Here is a 26,606-nt window from a genome sequence, read left to right as displayed (position 1 = left end):
TAAAAAATAGAAATTAATTTTCTCACAGTTCTAGAAGCTGGAAGTCCCAGATCATGGTCCAGCACGGTTCAGATTCTGATGAGGCCTCTCTTCCTGGCTTGTAGACGGCCACCTTCTCATTATGCCCTGGTGTGAGTGTTCCTCAGTGCATGTGGGTGGAGAAAGAGCAAGCTCTCTGGTGTTTCTTCCTACAAGGACACTAATCCTGTAGGATCAAGGCCCCAATCTTATGATCTCATTTAACTTTAATTACCTCCGTATAATTCCTATCTTCAAATATCACACTGGGGGTTAGAGTGTCAACATATGAATTTGGGGAAAGACACAATTCAGTCCATAGCAGTATTATTAGTTCGTTACTGCAAAAATTAACTCTTCCCCAGGTACTTAAATATTATTATCCACAAAATAGCAATTCTGAGATCAAAGAATTTAAGAAAAGATTAAGATATATTAAATCAAAAATACGAGAGCTTACTTAAAACACCTTACACTGTTTCTTGTGCAGATCAACTTAACCTAACCCCAACAGAAGCATAAATAGTTCATTACAAATATTTATATAATCAGAAAAGGGTGAATCTAACAACTCACAAAAATACTGAGCTTGGGGAACACGAAAGTGGGACGAAGATGAAGGTTTGGGGTGAGAACACAGGTGCTTACAGGCCTTTCCTTACATATATTTTAATCCAGAAAATCATAGAACAGCTATGTGCTATAGTCTTAGCAGTTACAGAACTATAAAAAGGAAAAACATATTAAAATAAGTTATGAAAAGCTGGTAGCATGTGCTTAAAATAGTAGTCCCAAGCACTAAGGAAAAATATCTCAAATCTTGGTCTTTGTTTGTGGTTCTACTACATTCAACGACATATAAAAAGAGAGAAGTTCATTCTATTTTCAGCAGGTTTTCAAACTATAAAGAATTATAAAAGTTTTCAAAATTAAATATTATTTGTATCTTAATATTTTATAATAGGATTATTTTAAGTTTTTGTTCTAAATCTCTCCTTAAATACAAAGTTATAGATGAAAATTGATTTTAAGATTTTAAACGTATCTATAGCTTCAAGACCAAATCACAAAATTTTTGTAGTTCAAATCATTATCTCTTATATCCATCACATAATTTAAATAAAATTATACTGAAAGTGAATTAAACTAACCCTTTATTAATCTTGATAAGCTCAGAAAGTGTCTTTACATTACAATAAATAATGAATTTCTGAATTTAATTCAACAAATTTACTAAGCATGTACCCTGGGCCCAATATGTCAATAGGGGCTAGAGAATTAAGACCAAAGATGCCACTGTTTCTTTACGCTGAATTCTAACAAGAAAAACAACATCTCACAGATGACATGTGAAAAATATTATAAGAAAATGCATGAGACACTATAAGATCACATCACAAAAAGACATAATTTTCTCCTAAATTTCCATTGTAAGTTTGATTTGTGAAGATATGTGTAAGCACATGGGTCTTTACATGTAAAGTGATCAGCACACACTAAGTAGTCAATAAGTAATCAATAATACTAGTTGTCAGTATTAATACCACATGGTCGCATTTCCCATAATGAAAATTGCATTAAAATGGCATCCAAAAAAACTTCCTTTATATATATGTTTTAATTACTGATATCCACTGAAGAAAAACTGTAAATGTATCTGCACATATATTTTTAAATTAATGGAGTTGCAAAACTACTTAAACATTAAAGAATTAAATCTCACTAACATAGTCTAACACGCCTACTTGGTAAGCAAAGCATATACATTTCAAAAATGTCATGCTCTCCAGTATAAACTGGCATGACTGAATCCTGCTATGCCATTCAGATACATCAGGTTTACAAAATAACTAGAAACATAACAGAAATGCACATTTTGAATGGTTTACTGTTCAAGGAATCTCATTCAGTTGATTTTTCTGTTCCAGATTGCATAAGTGCGTATATGTATATATTTTTTAACAATATTAACACTACTTCTACAGAATTTTTTTTGTCATTGTTGGGTTTTTTTTTTCCACATTTATATCTTGTTTCACCTTAGGGAGATTCCTGCATATGATACTACTTGATATAATCAGTAAATACTCTCAAACAAAAAAATGTATTTTTTTAACATTATGTTTCCTTAAATTATAAATCAAGCACATAAATTCCAAAGAAATCTCGGAATATATAAACTTACATGGAATTAGTTCATTTTACTTACAGGACACATAACTTGATGGCATACTATTTTAAATCATTGAAAAGAGATGATCTGAGGTAATTTATGAGAAAAATAGTCAGTTGAGTCACATTAATAAACGTGAGTGAAGATATTTCTGACAAATACAGGAAATGACTTTTAGTACTGTCTCATTTTTGTATAATTTTGCTTATATGGAATGTTATATTATAAAAGTCTATGATCATATTTCATTTGGAACAACATATATCACTGGAACATTATGTAAACATTACAAATCTAAGTATAGGGTATACTGAAGCAAATTTTAATTTTTAACAGAGAAATAAAATCCGGGCATTTGAAAATATAAGGGAAATCAGTCAAATTAAGATATGAAGAAGTGTTTTTGAGGTTTCTTAAAGAAGGACAATAAAATCATAGCCAGAAGGCACATACTATAGTTACCAATGCTCTCGCCCAGGGAGTATACTTGCTATTAATATCCTCAGGAAATAAAACTTAGTAGGTCCCCTTTTCATTGGAGAGTAATTTATCACCAGACCATTGAGTCAATCTGCAAGTTCCCATGTAAAGGACCGTGGAGCTAAATTCTTTAAGATAGCAGTCCATGATAAGATTACATAACACTTAATAATTCTGAGGTAAGCAGTGTACTTGACTGCAATAACCTGGGTCATCACTATATAATGTATCTGTGACCTTGGTAAGTCACACACTCTAAGTTTCAACTTTTTACTTGTAAATGGTATTGATACTTGTTTTACCAACTTCACAAATTTACTTCAAGTGTTAACGACACATCTGTGAGTAAGTGTTCTATAAACCATCACCCACATAAAACAAAATTGATGATGAGAGAAAGAAAATAGTTCTTTTTGACAGTGTTTCCATAAGGTATCTTTGTGGAGAAATTAAGATGTCTCCACATCATAATGGCAGCTTTGCTGATTCTTTCTCATATTTTCAGAAAATGTCTTCTGTTTTCCTGTGTACAGGAATCAAGGCTAAGCAGGAGAATTAAAAAAACAAAAAACAAAAAAACAAAGAGCTACATGTAATACACGAAATGTTCTGTGGAAGATACACATAAGTTTAAAATGTAAACCAGGATCAGTTCTGTAACTTTCCTGTTCAAAAACATCCAATTTCCACCCTCCCCCATTAAAAAGATCTTTTTTTCCCTAAAAATAAACTTTCACATTAGCTTTTCCCACAAATCTTTATTCTTCCAGTTCATACCACTTATTCTCTAAGCACACTCTGAACTTTGCCCCTGGTAGTCTTTGGCATGATTTAATCCCCTGTAATGGATGTCATCATGACCGCCCCCATTCCTCTTGGTGAAGGACTGAAAACTTATTTACTGAGGTCTGAGATAGCTGCTGGGAAGCAGACCTCAGTTCCCTGCCTCCCTGTAGAACCTCCCTGTCTGAAAAATGGCTCCTTGCTCCTTCCTAGAGAGGCCTGCAGCCAATGTCTAAACAACAAAGAGGTATTGCTCAGAACAATCTGAAGGTCCCGTACAGATGGAGTGCTCCCCGTGGAGGTGGCCGGGGATTCCAGTGAGACCACATCATGGCTCAGCTTCCCCTTTGCTCAGTCCTGCTCCCTTCCCTTCTCTTCAGATGGTGCTGATCCCAAGTACATGCCCTAATACAACCTCTCCACGTAATCTCCATCTCAGTGTCTGCTTCCTGTGGATCCCAATTTAGGAAATCATATCCTCTTCCAAGAGGTTACAGTTTTCTTCCCTAATTCCTTCCTAGTGCTTTCCAGAGCATCAGTTATCAATCCCATTAAAAATGGTATTATCTGTACACATATGACTCAGTTACCAATAATCTGCAGTTAACCTTGCACTGCGCAATGTATAGTGTATTGTATTATGACATTGTCCATTTAATTATCGACATAAATGGGCTCTTAGAGGTCTTCTGTCTCAGACCTCTCCATTACTTACGAGGACTACCTGAGTCCAAAGGCACTAAGTGACTCAACTCTGACACTCTTTTCAGGTACATATTACATTTAAAAAGTACCATTAATACACTAAGTGTTCAATAACTAGTAACTCTTATTATTACTTCTATTATTATAAATGCTGTAGTATTATAACACACTTATAAATTCAAAAAAAATATAATTGGCATTAAACCAAAAGCTCTGTTTTTTTTTTAAATAATATGAGGCATCAAGTAGTATATTACCATTTCAGAAGAAAATTTAAGTTCAAAGAGGTGAAATAACTTGTCTAAAATTAAGTAATCATGTCATCCACTATCAAATCCTGTGCCTTTTCTATCACATCTGAATGTTTTCATTTCTGTAAAATCAAAATTTAACTTTCCTCCTGTGTGACGACTTTCCTGATTGGAATTAATTGCACAACATTAGGAACACAGAAAGAACTGTGTTAGATGGTAAAGACACAAACATAACATAATAACTGACCTGAAGAATAACTGCTAAGTCTCTTAAGTCTCTTTGGGGAAAGACCACATATTATAATTTATATAATGTGTTCTAACGAAGTTAAAAATGACCTAATTGTTTAAATGATCCCACAGCGAATGAAGATATTCCAGAAAGAGCCAGTAACTTTAGGGCAACCTGTTGTTATTAACTTTTCTGCAGACCATTTTGGTGTGTTAATGCACTGGATCTGTGGGAGGAATGCAGTGGCAGCTACAAGGTTTGCATGGGGTCTTCTTGGAGGCTGATAATACGACCTGCTCATCCTCCTTCGGCAAAACCGTGTCCACTCTGAAGTTCTAGACTGACATCTTTTTTCACAGACAGAATGAATCATTCCTTCTTTGGGGTTTCTGTATTTTGTTCCCAATGCTATTCTATAGCATGCATCACATTGCGTTCACTGTGTTCAAGGGCCCCCGCATTAGTTGTATCACTAAATATCTATCTGCTGCTCTATGGGCTCCCCACGAGGACAGGACCATATACTGTCTTCCCATCCTCAGCATCCTGCCCAGTGCTCGACAAAACACACTACTCAGCACAGTTGGCTGAGTCGATGTTTTCAAAAGTAGCATTCAAACAGTTACCTCTCCAGAACACTTGTGTAGTTATTAAGACCATAGCTGTTTCAGAGAGCCTTCCAGTGTAAGGAAGCATGAGGATCATAATGCCACAAATCAAGTGAATGCTTTCCCCCTCATTTATACAGTTTTTCTAATACCTCCAATATACATAAGTTTGATCTGTGTGACCTCACTCTTAGTAGGTCAATATAATTCCTAACAAAACAACACAGAAAGAATGTATTTCAGACAGCTTGTGTAGGTCATAGTTTCCTGGTAAGTCAACACTAAAACTATCTAAATATGAATGTCACATATTATGGTCCTCTGTACACTTTGCATCTGAAAGCTAATTATTGGTTGAAATAAGAACCTCAGTCTTAAGATATCTTGTGACTAGATAGTAGTCACATTTTATACAAAATAAATTTTTCCTTCCTTCAATGTTGTAACATATAATTGCCAATTCTGGTCCTCGATTATCCCTCCTCCCCCACATTGCAATAGAAAAAGATTCTAGTACGTTTGCCTTGACAAGTTCACAAAAAGTTACATCAAAAGAGGATCAATCAGCGTTCATTATGCTATTTACTGCAATGACATTTTTATGGCAATAAAGAGTTTTTAAGTTTTCTCTAACATCATCTCATGTAACAAGACAATACAGTAAGGTAGATATTATTTTATCTCCATTTTACTTATGGAGAACTTTAGTGATCCACCTAACAGCGTGTGCCTCTTAAGTGACAAAGCAGGGGCTGGGGTACACGTCCTTTAACCCCAATAACCCTACTCCTACCCTGAGGAACGACAAGGCATCTTCAGTGTACTTCCACTTCCACAAATACTGTTATGAGGGGGTGGGGGATCCTGAGCTCCAGACTCCACAGTTATTAGAAAAGGAACTATAAAGTGCACACACTACCTTTCAAACACTGTCTGGTTATTTTCCATCCTTACTCTCCCTCCTTGCTCAGACACATGCAGATTCTACTGATAAATCTTTTTTATACTAGACATCAGTAGATTGCTGATGAGGGAGATAACTGACCAGAGATCCAGATTTAAATTCATTATTGAAGTGACTGCAGTATACGATAGGTGGGAGGTGCTGCTGTTTGGTAAACACAGAGTGAGAAATTTAAGGATCACTGCAGGTTCCCATGGATAGTCATAAACATGGACAAAGTTTCAAATCATCACCTCCATTAGAAAAAGCAAAAACATTGGTGATGGGGGGAAGTGGGTACAAATCTAAGAGAACTATAGACACCAACATATTCTGTTAAAAATAAATTAAAACATTTAAAATTACTGCAGTTTGTTGCCTTATTAATGTACTTCCTTTTGAAAGTAAAAAAACTAACAGTTTATATTCATGGGGTTTTTAGCATTTGAGATGCAGTACAGACTAAGTAATTGTGAATTAATATTTTAATATAAAGTGCAAACCTAGTTTGCTTTTTAACTTTATTCTATTTATTCTTTAAAAAAAAGTTAATAGCTTTATTGAAGTATAATTTCCATACCATAAAGTCTACTCATTTTAGGTGCACAATATATGAGTTTTCAGTATGTTTACAGAGTTGTGCAACTACCACAATCTAATTTTTGTACATCTGAATTACCTCCCCAGAAAAACAAACAAACCTAGTTTGCCCTTAACTAGAAGAGAATCAAGGGACAAAGCCGTCTTACCTAACTACTGTGAGAGGGTTGATTCAGAAATTTAAGGAAAATCTATGACCCATTTAGGCTGTGTAGTATTAACTTGAAAAATTAAACAACAGACGTTTAAAGAGCAAGAAAACAGATCCCCAGAGTGGTCTATCTGGCAAACTCTATTTGCGGTATCAGTTCAGTGTCTTTAGGTTGTATTCAAAAATAAATAAAAATATTCCTTCTTAAATTTGATATCAGCAGGAATAAAGAAATTATTCTAGCTCTGCAGACCTAAGAGCTTTTATTAATGCTTCCAAAGATAGCTCTAAGCGTCACCCTCACGAACCAAAAATGTTTCAAACCCACTCACTGTAACTTAGGATGATAAATTTCAATATAAAGCAACACAAGTAAAAATATCTACTGACAACAGCATTTCAAAAGAATGGTAAATAGGGTAAAGGTAAATAAAGTGAATCAGTCCAAATATCAGTTAAATCAGTTACTTCTTCTGTCCAATTTTTGAAGATTTAAAAGTCTCTATGCTGTTTTACCTCCAGACTTCAGCTTTTCCATGAGAGATCTGATTTGCAATAGCCTTTTAAATAAACATCAAAATGAAACCTTTAGAAAAGACATCCACTAATCTGTTCAACATGGTAAGCATGAGAATATATGCATCGGTTTCATTGTGCAGATATAATTTAAATAGGAAACATTCTATTGAAGTTGGCATAGATACAAAGAACAGATTACTCTATGTCCAGGAATTTGGGATACAACTGATTGCTGACAGCTAGCCAGAGGTCAAGAAGACCCTGCTATACATCTATTACGATGCTCACACAATTCAGCACTCCAGTGCAGGTCCAATTTTATTAATGACAATGACACAGCACTTGGCTACATTAACTGCACAGCATCTTCCTTCAGTGGCAAGAATTTTCAAAAGTTTGAGAAAACCCTCAATTTCTCAAACCGCCCTCAGTAAATAAGATTTTTCTGAAGGGTGAGAAATTCTCCAATTTCTGAAACTTCCTTCCCAATTTGTATTTTCCAAAACCTACTTACCACAGCAACCAACCAAGTCGGGCATCTTAAACACCAATAAAAAATAAGCAAGAACTGCTTTTAGGCTGACCTACAAGTTCACAATCATCATGATTATTACATTTCTTAATTCGTTTATCTTGAAAACCTCATGAGGTCTCCCAAGTACTTATTCCAATATTCTAGACATTCATACGATCACAAAGCTAGAGCTGAACGTGAAATTCCCACGTGCAAATTTTAAGGCAGACTTGTCATATACTACAAATATCACATTGTGCGTGGCAACAAATTAGTTAACACTATGTGAGACACTGAAGCCAACCCTTTCATTACTTCTAATTATGTAGATTTTGATCATAAGCAACATCCCACACAAAAAGGTAAAAGTGCAAGAAATACCCTACATCTTATTTTTCCAATAATTGCCCTCTCTTCCTCTAGATCTTAAGAGAGCTGCTTGTCTTAGAGCAGTCTTAACTGGCTTACAATTTATCCTCTTTTATTTCTACTGCCAGATCTCTGGAGGAGATGTTAATGAGTCCAGTAATGGTTTAACAGGCAACAGAAGAAATAACAAAGAAAAGTTAAAGGTGTGAATTATCAACAAGCTGCAATAACCAAGTTCTGCCTAGCCGAGCTGACCAAATATTTGAGTGAGACACCTCACTCACGTAGTCACATTTTTCACTTAGCGAAGACAAACACAAAAACATACCTGCTTGACCTGTGGTGACGCTGACAGCCGCAAAGAGCCTCTGGGACCGGCTTAAGTCAGAAACTCCATTTACAGCTTCAACTTCAAAAGTATAATTAGCGTGGGCCAGCAGGTCCATGACAGTGACATAGTTATCCTCTAATCCAGTCTGCTGGGGCATGTAGCCAATGTTACTCCCACAGGGAACGCACTCGCCCTGCTCCCAGCTGCATCGCTTACACAAGATTCTGTAGGTTACATCGTTTCTTCCCCCATTGTCTGCGGGAGGACTCCATTCCAAGCTCACTGTGGTTTGGTTGATGTTGAAGATGAGGTTCTGCGGTGCAGATGGAGGCCCTTGAGAAATCAAAAAATGAATAAACAAATAAACAAAAATCGATCACAAAAACAAACAAAACCATGAACAAAAGGATCCGTGTGGGGCAATAAGCTAGTGGCTCAATTACCATATGGAAAATTAGCTGAAATGCTTTCTTTCACATAAATATTTCATTCCACTTCCTAGAGAGACTGTATAAAAGCCTTCTTGAATTCTCTTGGCAAGAGGCTTTATTTATTTTCCATTTAATACATCAAAATGAAAACAGGATAACAACTGTCTTTGTACTTTTGCCATGGTCTTTAGCTATTTTTCTTCCAAGCAATTAAAAAAGAACAGTTAATGCACCTAGAAAAACAGTTGTGCAGTTGTTTAAAAATAGTTTTCCTTTTAACCATATAATAGAGAATACATCTATTCATCCTTAATGTGTTCAAGAATGATTTATAGTAATGTCTGGAATTGGCTTTGGATTGAGTCTCTCAAACATTCATTAATTGAAGCAACAAGATGTGAGATTTGCTCTATTTAGTGATGGAATTTTAATTCAGAAACCATTACTTTTTAATCACACTTCATATCCATGTAAGGCTCAAATAACTTTTACATTTTATTTATGATTCCTATTAGATACATTTGAAAAATATTGTTAAAATGCATCTTGATTTTGCAGACATGAAGATTACACTGATGATGGTGAAAGATGTGTCTACTTTATATTACCAGTTACCTTTATCAGTTCATGGGAAGTTTTAAAATATTTTAAAATAAGAATGTGTTCATACATTTAATGCCTATCTCAAAGATGTCACAATAGTAAAAGCAGATGGAGGGGATTTGAAAAGTCCTTCCTTATTTTACAGTTGTGGACTTACTTGTGCACGCCACATACGGTGGGTCCGCTGGAGCCCTGTAATACCCATCCTCACAGTCACACCTTGCGGAGCCTTCTTTATCAGAAAAACTGTGAGTTGGACAACGAGAGCACTGAAGATCTTGAGAGGAAGATTTGTAGAACCCACGGCCACAGGCTGGGAACACAAAAGGAGGTGAAAATAGAAACATGAGAACCAAGAGATCTTTTTCTGAATTTTAGTAATGTTTAGCAAAGAATAAAATATGAAATTTGATTTGTGAAACACATGCTCTTTATGATAAAATTCTGTTTAGTGAATATCAGTAACTCAATTTTATAATACTACACTTTAAAACAATAAAAACCAAATAATCCAGCAAACTTGCACCTGCAGCTGGCATCAGTCCAAAGTCTAGAGCCCAAAACTAAACACAAGCATAATTTACTTAGACCAAAATCTCAGGATATCTAATTCAGGATAACTTTGATTTCAATAGTAATTAACTTGCTTGTTGATTCACATTAACACACTTCAAAGTTATGTTTTCTTAATTTAATATAGCTGTAAATTAACTTCTTACATGTTAATTTGGTTCATTTTGAAAATATTAAATAATTTTATTTCCTGACTAGACATAATAGTTATGTAAAAATCTGCATCTGGAAATGATAGAAATGTATCCCCCTCCGGTTTTCAGGAAACTTTAAGAGACAGTTTCAACCAATTTAAGTTGTAAGGAAGGTTGCTTTCCACTAAGTGAACTTCCTTGTGACTAAAAATAATGAAATCCTATGAATAGGAGAAACCTACTCAACCAGAAATAAGGAGAAAGCCACCAACTGCAAAGAGATGATGACGGATTCTCCTACTAGGCCAGGTTAAGACAGTCACACGAACGCAGAAACTGCTCTCAGCAATGAACAGACAGGCAGAGAACATCTCTCTCACCTCCCAGTAAAGCTGATCTTACTTAGAGCTTAGAGCCTACTTGTTATTAAATCAAGTAACGTGGAACCATTTACTATCCCTAGACATTTTACATATTTATCTTCAATTAAAAGTTGGCAGATTAAATTTTCATTATTTCAACAATTTTTAACTGATCGATGGTACTGTACATTGAATATATTAAATAAATACAATTTACCCTTCATATCCATATTTATTAAATGAATATATATTTGAGTTTCAGTGACCTTCAAACTTAATAGAAATTAATTATAAAGAAAAATTAGTAAGTATTTAAAATAAATTGTTATAACTTTTAATGTACTATATTCAAGTTTATTTAATGTTCCCAACTTGGGCATTATTCCAGAGCATAATCACATTTTCACTCTTGGGTGGGAACAAAATCCTATCTTAACCACATGATATATTCTCCGGAAAAAAGTCAAGGCATTCTGTACTTTTGTTCACATGCTGAATATTTAATACAAAATTTGGTACAATTGAGAACTCCAAATTATCTTTTAAGCTTCAAGAAAATAAGACTTTCGTATATGAACAGGCTAGATATTTTAGATAACTCAGAAATTTAAAGATAGTTTAAGTTGGGAGTTCAAGATTTGCAGGTACTAACTTTCATATATAAAATAGAAACAAGTCTCTTCTGTATAGCACAGACAACTATATTCAATATCTTATAGTAACCTATAATGAAAATGAATATAAAAACAAATATATGTATGTACATGGATGGCTGAACTATTATGCTGTACACCAGAAATTGACACAACATTGTAAACTGACTACACTTCAACAGTAAACAGAACTGCAACTGTCTCTTCATAAATGTATGATCCATTACTGCCCTCAGAAGCCAGGCTGCCTTAAGTTGACTTCCTCAGTTCACACAAGAGGAGAGCACTCACAAACACATTAGGCAAAGGAGTTTAATGCATCTTCATGTGTTCTCAGTAGCAATTACTACAAATCTAAGGCACAGAGAGGACAATGAGATCAATTATGAAATAACATAAAAAAAAAAAAAACCCTTTCAAATGTTTCAAAAGAGATCTTGCCACAGAAAATCATGGTTAACTGCTGGGATAAAGAGTTTAGCAGGGATTTCTCAGGATGGAAACTCCTGTCTTTCAGTATGCCCTGTATCTTGCTCCATGTACTACCTGTAGTACAATGATCAGGTATAACATCTGTAATACAGAGAAGGCAGTGCTCTACTCACAGTCTGCAGCTTGATAACACTGAGGCTCAGAGAAAGACAAGAAAAAGAGAGAGAGACAGGGAGAGATGGAAGAGGTGTACGCTGACAGTCTTTGATGGCACCATGTGTACTGCTTTACTTTTTGCAGCGAGACGAGGTTAGGGAGTAAGGAGATGGGGAACATGATGGCAACACGATTTAACATCTACTAGGCAAGGCTTCCAGGTTTAGGAGGCAGCAAACTACCTAGTGGGAACCCTCACAATTCTCATCCTCCCATTGCAAATAAAGGCCTCTAACTAAAGGCTTCCTCCCACGTTTCTCACAAATAAGGAGGTCCATTTCTTGCTCAACTTATGTGATCTGTAAAATACACATGGTACCTAATGTGGAGAAATTTATAACTCTTATCACTCAGCTTTCAAATTACATTCAATTCTGCTACCATTTTAGCAGATGGGAAAACAGATTTGAAGCAAAATTAACCTGAGTTCTTCAAATAATTCCGTTTGTCTAGGTTAAAGCTGGATTTAGAACACAGGACTGCTGATACTCAGCCATATGCTATTCCACCAGCCTTGACTGCTGAACGAGCCAAAGTCTGGCACCTGTCCTATGGGTCTCACAGCTTTACAAACCCCAAAATGAATTTTCAATGGGTCCTTATTGCCTTTGATTATACCCTTTGACTAATTTAAATCTATTACTTTAATTTACAAAATCTATGAAATAGTATCCTAGCACACCTTCCAGAAGAGATATTAAATAGGTCTCCTGCATTTCACTATGAACTTGGCACTGAAGATGTATGCTAAAATATGGGACTGGAAGTACGGCTATCATTAAATAGCTAATGAGAGAGGCAATCCCTGAAAAAATGTGGTCATAAAAGTCTTAACATTTTTCTTTGAAGTAATATTCTGTTTCAGTTCAGTTAATATTGAAAATAATAAGCTGTAACGAGACAGTTTTCACTTAACCTCTAAGGAAACGATTAATTTAGATTTATAAGAAGTAAGTACAAAATCGTGGGAGCTACGGTGTTAAGAGTAAAGCCAAGAACATGAGAAGACAGAAGCTGTATCTCTTAGGATGGTAGTGAGCAATTGGGTGGTAAGAAGTTTGAGAAGGAAGTAACAGATGCTCATAAAATTAAAATTTTAGATAAGATATCTAGATGAAATACCTTGAGTAAAATACTCAGTAAGAGAAACTGGAGTGGAGTGATGATATACCTGAGATTCAACCACTTAAGGAAGACTTACCCAGGCTCTCCAACGGCTCCCAAAAGCCTCCATGGAAATAAAGGCAATTTCTCGTCTCTATAAATGCAGCTGGTTTTCCAAAAAGGCACTAGTAAAAAAGTTTTTCAAGGCAAGTGCCTTCTGAAACCTCTAAGATAAATTCTTTTTATACACAATGAAGTACGTAAGAATGATTTTCTAGGAATAGGGTAATGGCAGTTTTAAAACTTTTTTTCTTCCTTTATTTCTCAATTTGTTCACCTGCTTTTGAACTCAAGCAAACTTTAATATAGTATGTTCACTACAGTAAAGTTAGTTAATGATAAGAAAGATACCATTTGAATTTCCTGCCTTTCGATGATTTTGCTTTTTTAACTGAACGTTGTCTTAAGGTAACATTTCACTGTATTGATGAAGTTTGGGAAGATTTATAAAATTTATTTTCGATGTTTAATTACTTTTGTAAAAATAATATTTCAGGGATTATTTTAGTAATAGTAGTTTTCAGTGACACCACAAAGTCTTGGGATTGATTCTTTTGACTGGTTTTTTTTCCCCCAGCCCTCAGGACCTTAATGAATAAAACAGCAGAAGTTCATTATTCTAGAGCTAAGAACCATAATCTTGTCAGACTTCATACACTAAGCCAGTTTTCGCTTAGCCAGTTGTTTAAATGGAAAGCCCCCAAAGAAAAGAAAATCTAAAATGCACATGAAAGTTGAATTTACTAGACAGTAATAATATCACCTAATGCAATATGTCTACTAAATTAATTACAAAATATACTAAAGTCCAAGATCTGCTATATTATCTACTGTAATGAAATAAATGAATGTATTTAATTTCAACTATTTTTAAATAAGAATATTGTCCTCTGTAATGAAATTGGTTCAAATAATATTTGGGATTTAAATTCTTAAAAAAAACACACACACAAAGTGGAATTTCCCATTTATAAGTAATAACTTAAGAGCAACAAAATTCTGAACACAAAGGTATTTAAATACATGAGAGAGCTGGTACCAAAGCCTTGTATTCTGATTCTCAACTAAACTCTCCTAACAATCGCATATCTCATAGTTGTCTTCAAGGGGTATCAAGTGTTTAAGCACAGGGGTGCCAGGCCTTTGAGTACATACTTGCATAAGGCAGTCTGTGTTACAATCAGGGAGCTGGTGTAACAACTCTGTGTTTTCGATGAACAATCCTAAAGGCCATCTTAAAACCACAGACAAACTTCCACTCTTTAGGCTAAGCAATTAGGTGAAATAGGCTATTTTTTTCCTGATCAAGGGTACAGACACTCAGACTTGCCCTGGTTCCTTAGGTTTATGACCTACAAGGGTAAGTTTGGGGATACCCTATCTGATCATACATCTAAGGACCTTCTCCCACAAACTGGTTATCCCAGAAAATCCACATACTTCTAGATTTCTTCCACAGCAAATAAAGATTCCCTCAATCTTAATGGGCACATTTTTTGAAAATTTTAAACTCCAACTTTAATCTCAGACATAGCTGACCCTGTCTTGAACATTAAGGCGCTGATAATATGTATCTTAGTTGGCTGTCCTCCACGCCAGCACATTAGGGATGCTTTGAAAAAGACACTACTGTCTTGGCCCTATTAAAACAACTGAATCATTATTAGGGCCTGGATGTTTCTATATCTTAGAAGCTTTCCAGGTATTTAGAATCACCACTCTGGAGGTTCTAGGTCTTTTCTCAGACTATAAAATTCTGTAAAGAATGCATATAAGATATTCCTACCATAAAATTGATGAGGGAGATAAAGTTAGACAATATTGAGAAACATAATAAATTGTAATTTTTAAAAGTAAAAATTAAAAAATTAAAACTTATTAATGAGCCAATCAAAAAATACACAAAGAATATGAATAGATATTTCTATATGGAAGATATATAAATGGCCAATAAACACAAAAAACAATGCTCGTAATCATTAGTCATCAAGGAATGCAAGTGCAACTTTTATATTTGTATATATTTATATATTATTTTATATTATTTATGTATAATTTAACATTATTTACATACATTATAAATACATATTACATATTTGACTTTTATAATTTTATAATTATAACTTATAAAAATTAGGTTATAATTTTATAACTCAAATAGGTACTTATCAATACCAAGCTTACACGTAGGGAAGATTTTTGATACATTATATACAAAGCTAGTTTTAAGTGAATATATGAATAGACCTTAAATGTTCTTATTTTACCCACATCACTGTGCTAGACAAGGGCGGGTCTCCTTCCTTGCCACCCCCAACCGAACTTCTCCCAGCAGCTAAGTGAATTCAACTAGACTCAGCTTCCTCAGGCCTTACTCTGTTTCCAGACCTGTGATTTTAAGCACAATTAAACTTTTTCTGAAGGAATTATGTGTATGTGTCTGTGTGTAAAACATGAGGCTTTGCAGCTGTTTCTGGCCACAGTTATGCAGCTGCAGAGAGTTTATTAATTATGAACTATAAGTGGATTGTTCTGTAATTCAAACTTTCTGGGCTTTAATATTATTGTAGAATCCACATACATACATAGTTAGGGATTCTAATGAATGTTGCCTTTTTTTTTTTATTATTTATTGCAGATGGACGTTTGACTTAATTTAGGCAAAACTAGTTGTTTCCGGAGGAGCTTTCAAGTATCTGTGTCGTATTAATGTTTATGCTTCCATATGCAAAGGGGAAAGCACGGCTTGTAGAAATAGTACTCCCACTGCTCAGAGTGTGACCTCATCTGGGATGGACGGATCCAGAATCTGTATTTTAATCCCATTGACAGTGCCTCAGTGAGAATAATTACAAAAGTCTGCCTGAAAGGCAGACCTCCTGTCATGGACATGCTATGATTTTTCACATTGAGAATGAACAGCAGGCAGGGAGGATAAAAACAAGACACAACGAGTATATTACAGTTTGTGAAGCACCATCCTATTACCCTACAACTAACTTGTAAGACTTTAGGGAAAAAAAATGATGCAGAATACAAAGTTTGTGATAACAGGTGCTCAAGTGCTGAAAATAATTTGGGGATTTTTAAAACTAAAAAGAAAACAAAAATTAATTTCGGGGCATTTTATATATATGTGTGTGTGTATATGTGTGGTATTTATTTGTGTTATTTAATTGAGTACTTACTATTTTATTGACGCTATATAGTGGAAAAGAAACAGGTAAAATAAAAAGCATTTAAGAATTTTATTTTTAAGATTTAGACTACAAAAGGACAGAAAACAAAGCATTGTGTAAACAGTTTTTTCTTCTTTATTAAATTATCAGCTTGAAATATGCTAGGATTTTTGCTGAGGTCTGGCATTAAAATACTCACTATTTTACCAGAATCTCACCATAATTCTGACCTCATTACCAAAACAATTTTTTATAAAGAGTAAAAAAAACAATGCCAAGTTAGATTATTCAAAATGTTTTTATCTTCTTTTTCCCCTTTTTAACAGTAGCCTATGTTAAAGAAATAATGTGATAAAGTGAAAGAGAACCGGATTTTAATTCAAAAGAACTGTGTTCAAATTCACTCCCCCTCTTACTGGCAAGCAACTTGGAAAAAGCCATTTCACATTCTTGGATTTCAGTGTCCTTGTCTTCTTGTTATTAATTATTAAGAACTACTGACACTCATTTTTTTTATATTTCAATCTGCAAAAGGTTGTTTTAACAGTAATGCAGTAATTGGTTATCCAGCTGTTAAATTCTCATACAACTGTTTTCATTGAAATGCCATCTTTAAAAGCACATATATTTCTACCATTTTATCACCACCCCCAAACCACACGTGCTAACTCACACCCGCTTGGTCTTTCAGTGGTGTCTCAGCAAGAGTGTGAAAGACAGGTTCTAAAAGGGCTGCCCTGTCTCGCACGCAGCCCTGACAGGCAGTGGCAGGCACCGTGTCAAGGATCCCTCTGCTCAGCGATTCACCTCCACTTCTCCCTGTGACATTGTTGTCAAACCCCGTCTGTGTTCCCAGAGATGTGCACACTCATTTTGATTCCTACAGGTAAGGATCCAGAAATGGAATTTTTTAATTATGTAAATGACTTCATAATCAACTCCCATAAAGAAACAGATTCAAAATGAAATGAGACCCTTCTGTATCTCACTGAATATTGTTCTCATAGGTCCACTCTGAAAGATCAACCTACAGATACAAAACATAAATAACTATGAAATCTCAGGATTTAGTAACCCCACTGGAAATGAACTAAAATAAATAATCTTGACCTTAATTCAAGTCTATAGCAAAATAGTATAACTATGGGGTTTCCAAGGATGAAAAACACTTAAATTAGGGGAGGCCAGCTAACCAAACATTACATTATTTATTTGTAGTAACTAAAAAAATGTGGCTTATTTATGACACAGTATTATTTTATTTCACTAAAAGACTTCCTTGAGGGTGTGTTATTATGAATAAGAGGTTGCAGTAAGTTTTAAACAGTAACTGGTTTTAAGAAGATTTCAGACAAGGAGTACAATTTTCTCTAGAATTTATGCCACTGTCAAGTTTCTGTTTTAAATATTTCTCTCATATTTATCATAATACCATGCATTTTATAATTTCAGTTTTCATTATTGTTTCTTATTATGCTAAATTATTCCTCACAGTTTTGAAAACATAGCAAGAAAGGTCAGATAATGAAAGCCTTATTTACAAAACATGATGTAAAATATCTGAGTGAGATATTTTGAAAGATCAATACTCATTTTAACATAACCATATTAAAAACATTTCTTAAAAGATAAAATTCATATTCTGAATGACATTGTTAATTTCACCACACAGGGTATTACCTCAACAATCTTGAAAAGACCATACCACTTGTCCTTTACATAAATTATGAGTCTGAAGTCCCCTCCAGCATGTAATAGCTGTGTAAATTTGTTTAAGTTCTCTGAACCCAGTTTTTCCACAGCTAAAATAGGGAAGCCAAATAAGACTACCTCCTAAGACTGTTGTGAAGTAAAGTGCATGATTCATGTGGACAACTTAGCACAACACCTGGCGGAGAATAAGAACTCAATAAATAGTACACTATCATGATTATTTCACAATGGCAACTTCCATGCTTCCAGTTGTGGTCCCACTCTACTTTCTAACCTTGACAAACACTGAACACTTCCCCATTGTCAGATGTGTATGCAAATAACAAACACAATTAATTATCAGGCAAAAATAGTCATATTACACATTAATTCCCTAACTAAATAATTATTGTTTACCTACACTTTGCATTGTGCTAGACAATGGACCAAAGTCATATCTGCTAAAAGACAAGTATGATCTCTCAATACTGTGTATTACTTTTTTGACCTAACATCAAATGGTATGGATAATTATGTCAATTATGTGCTTAAGCTAATTAAGTTTCTGATTTTTCATAGGAAATTACTTACATAAATTATAAATATTGTACCCTAATTTTTATCTTTTACAATGTGCTTAATTATCTCCTATTTCAGTGGTGAACATAGACTCAAAAGTCACCTTTCCTGTCAAAGCTGTAGCATTTCATCAGTGTAAAGTGAGAAAACTACTCAGTGTAGGTAGACACGCAGGAAATGTGTGTAGGTACATATTATTGACCAATTATATTTAAACTGGAGAGCTATTTGTGGCAATTATTGGCTTGTTTTTCAATGAGGCAAACAGTGGATCTGGCAATATCAGAATATTCTGTAAGAGCAGGTTATTTCAAGTTCAAAAAACTTCAGCTGGACAAGAAATACATATATAATTACAAATGTTTGAGACTACTTTATATTTAATAAAGTGAATATTTTCAGTTAAATTCAAAGAATTAAAATTAGACAATTTTGTGAGTGATTCATCAATAATTGGTTTCTCTCCTACAATATATTTAAAGCTATACATATGCAGAAAAAGTTTGGGAGATTTATAGCCAAAATGAAAAGAATTAATTTCATTTTAATTTCTTAAAATAAAGAGTAGACTTTCCATTTCAAGCAATCTAAGAAATGAGCTTTTCACAACCAGTTTTCTGCAATAGTATCAAAAATGATTAAAACAAAATCATCAGTTAAGGCAATCTTTCTAGCTATTTCATGAAGACTATTTTCCCCTTATTTAGTCCATTATAAAATGTGGATCAATACTAAGTCTTGTGAAGCAAATAACCCTAAAGCAGTTTAAGGCAGTTTGAACATGTGGGGAAATAAATAATCATTTCTGTTATGTCAGTGGAAAATTTTCTGAAGATCATAAAGAAATCAGTTTACCCTGAAGCAGGACATTTTAAAAAGATGCATCAGGAGAATGAGGAGATTCACTCAATCCTTAATTCTTAGAAATAAAAGAAAATAACAGGCAGAATGAGCCCTTACAACAAGTGATGTTGTTGAGCTCAACCTTTTTTCAAAATAGGAGCTGACAATACACATACACAGAGCAAGCAGACACATACATATACATATACATACACATGAGATAAAGGAATTGTTAGACACATGAAATGGCTACAGAGAAACAAAACAGTAAGAATTCTCTAACTGGATTCCCATACTTTCTACTCCTTCATAACAGAAAACCAGTTCGCTGCTAATTTCTATCTCCACACCAAGCTAATTTCTATCTCCACGGTCTATCTGTATCCTAGCTGCTTTGCACACACGCCATTTTGCGAAAATATAATGTTGGTACTACTAGAATATGATTTAATACTTTTTTTTTATTTTGGAGGGTAATTATGTTTATTTATTAATTTTTTAATGGAGGTATTGGGGATTGAACCCAGGACCTTGTGCATGCTAAGCACATACTTTACCACTGAGCTATGCCCTCCCTCTTCCTAGATTTAATGCTTTTAAATAAAGCCTTTAGAAAGAACTGTGTTAGATACATAAAAAGACATCTTATCTAGAATAACTAATTCATCTGCCATGAATCAGTTACCAGCTTTACCTCCTCCATATTTCCTGACCTCCTAAAACCTCATAGGAGGCAGTACAAACTGGTCTGAACAACAGACCACAATGGTGGCATTAACTAACACTGCCATAATTATTTCTTCATGTGTCCCTCCTCCAGCTCACTGTGAGCACCTCAAGGAAAGGATTATAATATTATCCATGGATCCCAAAGCCGAGCACAATGTCTAGCACATAGCAGGAGGTTAACCTACATTTACTAAATGAAAGGATCTTTTTTCATTCTAGCAGTAGGCATCTGGTAATAGCTATCCCACTTAGCAAACGTTAATTCACTGACATCATTTAGTAAATTTTTCAATTCAGTGGAAATGACTTGGTATATTCTTAGTAGAATGTGGTACAGTCCCGGCTACTTTAGTAAGAAAAGACATTTCATGCGCTTGCACTCTTAAAGAGTTCTCTAGTATGCTGACCAGGGAAATAGTTGCAGTCATGTTTAGATTAATGTTCTAGGTGATTTCTAACATGATTCTATGAGCATTCTTAACACAGTAATATGAATAAATGTATAAATGAGATGCAAAATATTTTACAGGAGTATAATTTAGAGCACTTTCTTTGAACATGGGAGAGGGAAGGTCCAAGAGAAACAAATTACTAAATAATGAATTATAAGTCATAAGTAAACTTTCAGTGTAGGGCTCTTTTCCAAACAAAAATGTAAAGAATAACAGCCACCCATATTTTTAAAGAAGACCATTTTTCTTTAAATATATGATCTATTCAAACTCAAAAACAAGAATATTCTAGCTTTAGATAATCTAAAATTCCCATATTCTAGAGAGTACACAAATGTTTTCATTTCTGTTAGTAATTTGGAACTAGAGAGGCCACCTTTAAAATAAATTCCTATAATTAACATTTCTACTGGAAAACACAGAAATGTCACTGATGCTTTACATTATGAGAAATGATTTTAATTTATTTCTAACTGGCTCTTTTTTAAATTTTAAAAGCAATTATTGTAGAGTGAACAAAAAAACTAATTAAATATAATGGGCTATTACATCTTTTCTTTTATTATGAGCACAAACACACATGCATACCCACAGACCCTTCTACACATTTGTGTTATTCCATTCAATTTCATATGTCTCAAATTAATTTGTTTTGCCTACAACCTATGGGAGGGAGGGGTATAACAAAACCAAGGGTTAAAGCCTATTTATATGTGCTTATAACAATTCACTTTTTTTCAAGTCAAAATTTAAATCTGACAGAAAAACTGGATAAAAATGTGAAGTACCTTAACATTAATAGTGAGCTCAGGAAAAGTAAAAGTCAACACTACAAAGTATCAGACTCAACACATATATGCCCACATATGTCAACCTGAAATAACTGAGAAATTTAGAAGTGAAATATGGTTTTTGCACAGAAAAGGATAGTAATGTAAATGAAAAATTTGTTTAAAGTTCTTACAAAGTAAAAAATAAACAATATAATGATTGATTCTATTTCTACACTAATGGTGCTATAATATAATAGCTAATTATGAGCTAACAATGCATTAAATCTTCCTAATTAATTAGAATCAAATTATCTCAAAACCTACCTAAAGGTTTAGAAACACCAATTTATACTAATCAGAATACAGATAATAAGGAAGAAAAAGATCACTCAAAGACCACATCCAAATGAAATGGTCAAGAACATACAGAAGAAAAGCAGATGACAGATAATGAAGACATATTGTCACAGATGGAAACCAGATGGAAAAGGTCAGACAACGATTTTTTGGAATAGATTTTTTTCAACATTTAAGTTGAATTACGTTTTGGGTAAATGTTCAACAAAAGACTGATAAGAATAGTAATTGTATGTATGTTTAAACAAACAGAATGTCTAAACACTAAGGTGTGACTGACTTATTCTTATGTAATTTAGGGATAATCAAAAACTGTATAAGAATTTGTGAAATAAATACCTCTGTGAGTGAATGGATGCCGATGGGAAAATGAGGTATCTGGTGGTTGAAATTTTTCATGTACTTCTATTTCATTTTACCATAATGAACATAAAACCTATGGCATAACAAGAACCAAGGGTGATCCTTGCTAAATGCCAATAATTATAAAAGGAGAGAGTCCAAACCTTGTAAGAACATGACTATTCCTTTTGTCATTTTTGGACATCGTCATTTTGTAGTTTAAATTAGTAGTCCTTTAAGTATGGCTAAAAGGTGAATCTTTTCAAACTACAGATGTTAATGGAATATATCTAGCCACAGTGCCAATAAAGTTCTTGAATTTTCCCAAAACAAAATCCTTCTCTTATCATACAAATAGGCAATATTGAGTGCTATAAAATATCTTGCAAAAACAGAATTCAGAGGAAACATTTTTTATCAAGGTACATTGCTCTTTATCTGTTATCTTTATTATATCTTTGCTTTAGACATTTTCCATCCAAGTTATAGCCCCAAATGGCATGCAGTTTGTCTAAACTTCTACGTAGTTTTCTGTTGTTAATGAAATGTAGTTCCAATAATCTGAATGCTATTTAGTATGATTAGTTATACATTATAATTTTTACATGGAAATTATCATAGTTAAGTAAGTTCATATAATGACATTGTTTTAATATCTATATCATAAATTTATTAATTTTTATTAAATTAATTCTTTCATTACTCTTTGAAATAAAGTTATACTGCAAAAGGGAATAGAGAATTCTCAAAATATATTACCTTATTCTAAATTTTAGAAGACTTACAATTTAGAGTGTATGTTTCTTAAAAAGAATTGTCAAAATAGCTGTCTGTCTAGATTAGGGTGGATAGTTAGTTTTTACATTCAAATATTTAGTTGTGACACATAATAATGCAATAAATAATACCTATGTATTTTGACATAGTCAATATATAGTTATAGTAATTTATATTTGAAATGAACTAATAGACATCACACTTTTCACTATATCATATTTAATTTTGTTAACATAATCCAAAATTCTACTTCATTGCTTAAATATCAAAAGCAAAAAATAACAAATTTAACAGAAAACTCTAAAAGGCTTATCATTTCTTAAAATCCAAATGCTCCATGTAATTCGTTCTTTAAGAATTTAGTCAAGTGGAAAACAGATTTGTATTAAGTATAAAACACAAGCTCTTTTTGGAAATACCAAATCCTACAGTTAAATACTTTTCAATCAATCAATACTTTGGTAGGGAAGGAAAACTTGTATACAGTACTTTAAAATAATATTTTGTTTATTCAATATAACTTGTGGAAATACTATGGAATAGTTTTTCAATCATGCCATTAATATATATTCTGGTTTTTTTTAATTGGAGTTTAGTCAGTTTACATCATTAGTGTACAGCAAAGCAATTCAGTTATACATATATTTTTTTCAGATTCTTTTCCATTACAGCTCATTACAAGAAACTGAATATAGTTCCCTGTGCTATACAGCAGGTCTTTGTTGTTTATTTACACTATCTTTAGTAATGTGTATCTATTAATCCCAAACTCTAACCCTCCCCCTCAATAGGTATTCTTAATTCTCTGGAATTTGATATGCCACTGATTTGTCAGCTGTTTATAACCACATAGGCTATCACATAGTGTTATGGAGATAATTTAATTAGTGAACTTGACTGACACTATCAAAATTAGGGGTATTTTTAGCTCTCAGGGCTCACCAACATCCCCAAAGTTATTTCCCTAGGATGACAAAGGTTCATCCTCTATTTTTAACTCTCCCTTTTCTTCTAGTGCAGTCTCTTCTGAAGAATCACAAGCTTAACATAAGTACACCATTTACAGTTGGATTAATATACTGTTGTGTGTGGTTTTGTAAAAGGTAAAAAAAAAAAAAATTTACTCCAAATCTCATTTTACATATTAGACTAACATACAGAGGAATAAATCCTTTTACAGCACACCTCAGTGTTTCATAAGTACTCCTACTATTAATTCTCAGAGAGAAATAACATAATAAATAAAGAAGAATTTATCAAATGTCAGAAGAAATAACAAGATAGTAGACTACTGAGTTCTCAGCCAACAGAAAGCACTAAAATAACATGGGGTCCCACAAAAGGTATTAAACTAGAGCTTTTTTTTTTTCAAATTTAGAGATACTCATATTATGGCGTAAACTTTGTGGTGCTGAACTTCCTGAAGGAGATTTATTACAGATTTATTTGCTAAAATTTCCAACCACACCTCCTTAGTGAAGCCATATTTGACCTCTGGTTTTGGCAACTGAGTCTCTCCTCTCTCTTCTTGTTACTATAATTAAACACTGCAGACTCAAGATCTCTATCTCTATCTCTGAATCTCTGTATCTCTGTATCTATCTATCTGTCCATCCATCTATCTCGTTCTGGGTACATAAGAGCATCACCACAACTTTGCAAGACAGTTTTCATATTCTTCCAGGTAAATTTAACAAAGTTAACTCTATTTCCTTTATATTTCACAGGAATTTGGCCCTTCTGAGTGTCATGCCTCACTAAGCAAGTCTTTAAACACTACTGTCCAGTATGTTGGTGTTTTATGTGTATTTATATAAATTGCAACTTTATTTGCCAAAATAGAAAATATTTGTTTATTTGAATATGTATTGATGGCTAAGGAAAAGTTTACAGAACAGCAGAAGACAGCCTTTAAAAAATGCAGGCTATGGAGCCAAACACTTTAAGTTCAAACCCTATCTATATTCAAATGCTACACCTACCACTAGACCACTAAATAGAAAACTGCCTAGGAATAACAATAGTTTTTTCCTAATAGGATTGCTGTGTGGACTAAAATAAAGAATTTATCTAATAGTACCTAGCAATAGTCAGTACTCTACCCATGTCAGTTAATATTATAATTATCATTATTATGTTAACATAGTAAAGACAACTACCTTTTCCTAATTAAGATAATTTTGCTTCTACTAAAACATACAAAAACTTTTGAAATACTCCCCAATATTTTTACAAACAACCTGTTTAACTACATCAGGATATAAATCTTATACCTTATTGTATGAAAGTTTCGACTTAGCAATTCCTTTAATAGTTTCAACAACTAAAGAAATTATGTGTATCAGAGTCTTTAAAATATTATTCTAGAAAAATCTTCATCTGAAAATTAACCCATTTCCCCTTCTGCTGTTTTGGTCTGGATAAACTTATTTTGTTTATATGTTATTTAGGTAAAGACACAGCTCCACCCTGTACTCTACAGTGGAAGTGAATATACCAAGCACACATTTCAATCTGTGCGACTTGCCATGTAATACCAAAACAAAGCAACATAAGACAGACTGATAAAAACTCAGAGATATGAAAGGGTCAAGAAAAGTTCTAATATCTTGTAGGCAGCTATTACAAATGAAACATTCACTGGAAAAAAAGGAGGGGGAGTAATGAAAAAAGAATAGATTTCTATGATAATACAACTTATTTTTCAAGTCAGTTCATATTTTTCTTTGCCACCTTTAACAGTGATGAAAGCATCCATATACAATCTGATATCAGTCTGCTTTCCACCCACATCTGCAAAGTCTGACAATGTTTTTCTAAAGACAACTAAGAAAAATGAAAGCTACCATTCTCTTCCTTCATGACCACAAAAGGAAAAAAAAAAACCCACACACAAAAATCGCAGTATACTGACTTCTCTTGGCCAGTATGCCCAACAGAACCTTAATTATAAGACATTTATGATACATGGATTTGGGAGAAGTTAGACAGAAGAGGTAGGGCCTTCTCATAACAGATGATAACAAGGCCACAGAGAGAGAGAGAGAACACACTCCAGAAAGCATGCTGTACCATCACGAGCAGTCATCAAGTGACACACTGTGGTTTCATTTTCACATACTAATACAACACTGGTAGTCTGCAGCCAAACAACTGACATGAAACCTTTGAGAAAACAACTGACATAATGTGTGAGAACAGAAGGCCAAAGATGCTTCTCCCACTTACAGGAATATATGTGGCTAATTTTCTGGAAAATCAGGTCCTTCCTTTATAAGACAAACATTCACTGTCTTCCATACCAATGCATTTGAACAAAAATAAAGAAGGCTATACATATACATAAGCACACTCCCTGTAACTGAAGGCCCCCCAGGTCTGTCCCAGATCAAAGATTCAAGCAGACTCATACATTCTCTCTCCTTCCAACTTTGAGGCAGATCCTTAAAACACAAATTAATTGTCCTTTCCTTTCTTACATTCCCATCCTTTACTCCATTCCTTAGATGTCTTTGCTTTCGGAGACAAGTAGCCCAGAGTCCCCACCACTTGCCCCTTCCTAGCAATATCTGAGAGTAGTGACATTGGTCCTTTCTACTTTGTTAATAATCACCAAATAAAGATCTGGAAATAAT

At 33.8% G+C, this 26,606-nt stretch overlaps 1 protein-coding gene across 7 annotated transcripts in view; it reads right to left on the bottom strand.

Annotated features, from left to right (window-relative positions):
* The window catches only part of EPHA7 (EPH receptor A7), a 164,243-nt gene that overhangs the window by 96,495 nt on the left and 41,142 nt on the right, over window positions 1-26,606 (bottom strand). For 6 of the 7 annotated variants that reach the window (XM_074368610.1, XM_010948426.3, XM_010948425.3 and 3 more), the window contains exons 4-5: window positions 9,872-10,027; window positions 8,678-9,013 (exon numbers count right to left, since the gene is read on the bottom strand). In XM_074368610.1, the coding sequence (XP_074224711.1) occupies window positions 8,678-9,013; window positions 9,872-10,027 (492 nt within the window). Of the gene's footprint in view, window positions 1-1,251; window positions 3,214-8,677; window positions 9,014-9,871; window positions 10,028-26,606 lie in introns of those variants that run through there. The other variant, XM_045511757.2, reaches the window with a different exon arrangement.

The sequence above is a fragment of the Camelus bactrianus genome, chromosome 8 (assembly GCF_048773025.1).
Source record: "Camelus bactrianus isolate YW-2024 breed Bactrian camel chromosome 8, ASM4877302v1, whole genome shotgun sequence".
NCBI classification, from domain to species: Eukaryota; Metazoa; Chordata; class Mammalia; order Artiodactyla; family Camelidae; genus Camelus; species Camelus bactrianus.
This window is presented reverse-complemented; position numbering and strand designations above follow the sequence as displayed.